This window comes from Heloderma suspectum, chromosome 2 (assembly GCF_057233095.1).
Source record: "Heloderma suspectum isolate Gila_16-S chromosome 2, 16-S_ref, whole genome shotgun sequence".
Classification (NCBI taxonomy): domain Eukaryota; kingdom Metazoa; phylum Chordata; class Lepidosauria; order Squamata; family Helodermatidae; genus Heloderma; species Heloderma suspectum.
In genome coordinates this window covers 302,267,292-302,271,220 of record NC_139459.1, presented here as the reverse complement: position 1 = coordinate 302,271,220, position 3,929 = coordinate 302,267,292, and the positions used below count along the sequence as shown (strand labels likewise).

The following is a 3,929-nucleotide window of genomic DNA, read 5'->3' as shown; positions in this document are numbered from 1 at the left end:
ATTATTCCGTGTCCTGGACTCCGGGATGATCGAGAAGAGAAGCTGGCCTTCCTCTCTGTGACAACCTTTCAAGGACTTGAAGAGCGCTATCATATCTCCCCTCAGTCTTCTCTTCTCAAGGCTAAACATGCCCAGTTCTTTCAGCCTCTCTTCATAGGGCTTTGTTTCCAGTCCCCTGATCTGATCATCTTCGCTGCCCTCCTCTGAACCCTCTCCAGTTTGTCTGCATCCTTCTTAGAATGTGGTGCTCACCCCCTCCCCTGTGTGTCTTCCCCACCCCCTCCCCTAGAATCAAATCTCCATGGTCCGCCAATGTAAGCTGAAGTGTATAAAGCAATCGCCGGCTGACTTAACCAGCTAAGGCATACCGAATCTGTGCGAAGTGATGCCGCGTCTGCAGTCTTGCTTGAGAGAGGCTAAACGGCGCCTTACTGGGTCAGACCGAGGCCCCCACCCCGTCCCAACACGCTTTGCAGGAATCCCGGCAGACGCTTCCCTGGCCGGATTTGCCTTCTGCACATACACAAGCCAGCAAAAACCGAAAACCCGACCTCTTTGAAAGCCACGCACCAGGGAGGCATGGCGAGGGAAATGGCGGAGAAAAGCATACGACGTGGGAGGACGCGCGTCAAGTTTACAGGCGGGCAGGGGGACGCCAGGGGCGCGAGCAGGCGGAGGAGCAGGCGCGACGGCCCCCGAGGAGGCTCATCGCGTAGCTTCGAACTGGCTTTGGGGGCGTGGGGGACTAAGAAGCAAATTGGATTTCGGGCAGAGGAAAGGAAGGGGGTGTGACTTTTCCTGCGCCAGCTGCTGTTGCGAGTAGGTGTAAAGCGCCTCCCTCCCCGCGCAATGGTGAACCAGTTTTAGAAGGAGGCGGAGGGGAAGAAGCGTTGCTGGAGGAGGCGGATTCCACTGCTAAAGCTCCCTCGCCTTCCTTCAGCGCGAGGTAGACCTTTCGCTTTCTGCCCTGCTTGCCCTCCTTTCCTTCCTCTGAAAAGAGAAACGCCGCCCCGCTATCCTGCACAGTTCTCTTGCTAGCAGCGGCTGGAGCCGCAGGCACCTCCCTAACGGGCAGCCGCCCTCCAACCTTTCTCTGCCTCCTGCCATCCCGTGGCGGGGATTTCCTCCCATCCACCCCCGCTATTTAAACACGCTTGGATCTGGCAAAGGGCTAGATCGGGAGGCATTGCCCACGCTCGGCTCCCCCTTGGCTTTGCACAGCCTCGTGTGCCTCATTGCATCGCAGTGTTAGAACCGTTTACTGAAAAACAAGCGGGTGGGCACGAGCCTGGAAAAGGTGTGTTCAGTAGTCATTTTCCTGGACGAAATCCAAGTTCGGACATTTTCCCTCTGCCTCCCCCCATCCCGTCTAATACGAGTTAAAGAGGCTGCAGGAATGAGCTCGCAAATGTACACATTGCGGCACACATCCCAAAGGCAAAGCAATCAAAGTGTGTGAGTTGCGTTAGCCCTTCTTTACCCTCTCCCCAGCCGTGCTACTCAAGAAAAGGCCCCCTTCGCCTTCCCTTGCATCGTCATCGGTGGCTTCACGAATGTGTGTATCTCGAACGCTGACTATCCTTCGGCACCCCCAAAAGCTGGACCAACAGCACCCCCTTTTCCTCCCATACCAGTTTCTTTACTCGAGACCAAAAGAGCCTCCGTCGGGACTGCTCGAGTCGGTGGGGGAAGGGATTACAACCACTCTCAGATCCACACCGTAGGGAGCTGCTCCCCTAGAAGTGAGGATCCCTGGTTGGCCAAATCCTGCCCTCTCTGAGCCCCACAGCCCCTTGAGTCACGGCCCCTCCAGATCGGGCGGGGACCCCCCCTGGAATCGGCTCACTAGCTCCGTGCTGCTGCAGCCGACCACGTGAGGGCGTCCAGTGTGTTAGTTACAACAAATTAACCCTGGGCTAGTGCGCCCCCCGAGGATCGCCGGCGCCCCACGAGTGGCCAGTGGCATGCGGCTCCCTCTTCTGTAGCCGGCCCATGCGTCGTTTGCGACGGGCGGCTCTTTCTGGGGGACACAGAGCTCTCGATACAAGGCGCCCCCATCCTCGGTCTTCTCCCAGCATAGGGTGCGCCCTTAAAATCGCCTCTGGGGAACCTTTCCCAGCCCGAGGGGGCCGTGACACCCCGACAGCTCGATCAGGCACCGTCGGGAGCAGCGGATGCCGACGACATCCCACCCCTGGGCCAACAGACGCGGGAGACAGAGCCCGGCGAAGGGGCCACAAAAAGCACAACTTGGAGCTTGCCTGCTTTCTCCCTGTTGTTGTTCTCAACGTGGTCCGCTCACCGCGCATATAAGGAGCTGCGGCGGAGCTCGCCCAGGCAGATTGCTTTTCTCAGGCGGAGCGGAGGGGAGCTGTGCTCGGCTGTCGCGGGGGCAGCTCTCTCGAGCGAGAGGAGCCAAGCGAAAAGCGGTGCCCAGGCTAAGCCTAGAGCTCATTTCCGACCTTTTCCAGCAGGAACTCTGTCCGCTTCCCAACATGTCTGTTGAGCTGGAAGAAGCTGACCTGCCCCTGGCTGAGGCAGAAGAGGCGCCTCTGGCTCCCGAGAAGAAAGGCGCTTCCAAGAAAGCCAAAGGCGGCGGGTCGACCCTCTCGCCATCCAAGAAGAAGAAAAACAACAAGAAAAAGAACCAGCCCGGCAAGTACAGCCAGCTGGTGGTAGAGTCCATCCGCAAACTGGGCGAGCGCAATGGCTCCTCGCTGGCCAAAATCTACAACGAAGCCAAAAAAGTGGCCTGGTTCGACCAGCAGAACGGGCGGACCTACCTCAAGTACTCCATCAAGGCGCTGGTGCAAAACGACACCTTGCTCCAGGTGAAGGGGACGGGCGCCAACGGCTCCTTCAAGCTCAACAGGAAGAAGCTGGAGGGGGGCAGCGAAGCGGGCGGCGGCGGCGGCGGCTCCCACGCCAAGTCCCACAAGAAGGCGGCCGCGGCGCCCGCTTCGCGGAAGGTCGAGAAGAAGCCTGTCGCCAAGAGCAAAAAGCTGGAGAAGAAGTCGCACAAGAAGGGCGCCGGCGGCGGGGCCGCCAAGAAGGACAAGGTGAAAGCCAAGAAGACCGCCAAGAAGACCGCCGCCTCCCCCAGCGCGAAGAAGGTGAAGAAGTCGGCGAAGCCCAAGGCGCTCAAGAGCAGGAAATGAGCGCGGCGCCCGGCCCCTCGCGAGCGGAGCGGGAGCCCTCGCCCTTCTGCCCAGGACTGCCGAGCCCGAGACACGGACTTTAGCTCGAAGCACAGAGCCGCGTTACCCGCTTCGGTTTTGTTTCTGCAGCTGGTTTTTGTTTTTCGGGGGAGGGGGGGCTGGTTCAATAGCGCTCTTTCGTCCATAACCACCACCCCGATTATGGGTCCCGTTTTCGTTCGCTGGAGGGGAGTGGGCTGCACGGTTCCCCCCCCCTTTTTTAAAGAAGATGGGACGTTGATGCCACGGGGGGGGCGGTGTGGGCTGCTTGGCTTTTGGGTTTTTGCAAAGCGGCTTAGAATCGCTCCCTCACCCCCAAATCCCGGGAAGCCCCTCCCTGCCACCAGCCCCCATGGCTTCCCGAAGTTTGAACGGCCGTCTTGGTCGTCCCCCGCTTAGAGGACCGTGGCGCCATGGCAACGGCCCCATTGGCTGCGAGAGCGGCTGGGCTTTTCCCTTAAAAAGAGCGGCGCTTCTCTAAGTGCGGGCAGCGTTGCATGCGGGGCGGGCAGGCGACCGTCTGGGACCAAGTGACCGCGTGGCTGGTCTTGCCTTGGAGAGACCTGCACAGTCACTGCAGGGTGAGGTGCATATATTGTCAAATCGGGGGAGGGGGGTAATTGCAGTTCTCCCTGCAAGGAATTGTACCGCCTTTTCAGGTCTCCTCTTCAATTGCCTTTTTTATGTTTCCTTTGTGATTTTGTTTTGTTCAATAAACGGTTTAAAACAGTT

General features: G+C 59.1%; 1 protein-coding gene across 1 annotated transcript; it reads left to right on the top strand.

Annotated features, from left to right (window-relative positions):
* Positions 1–375: 375 nt before the first annotated feature.
* On the top strand, positions 376–3,929 carry H1-10 (H1.10 linker histone). The gene has a single exon (XM_084840150.1). The coding sequence runs from the start codon at positions 2,175–2,177 to the stop codon at positions 3,156–3,158; it is 984 nt and encodes a 327-aa protein (XP_084696276.1). The 5' UTR covers positions 376–2,174; the 3' UTR covers positions 3,159–3,929.

Coding starts and splice junctions, on each gene's coding strand:
- H1-10 (XM_084840150.1), top strand. CDS start 2,175: ATGCCGACGACATCCCACCCCTGGGCCAACAGACGCGGGAGACAGAGC.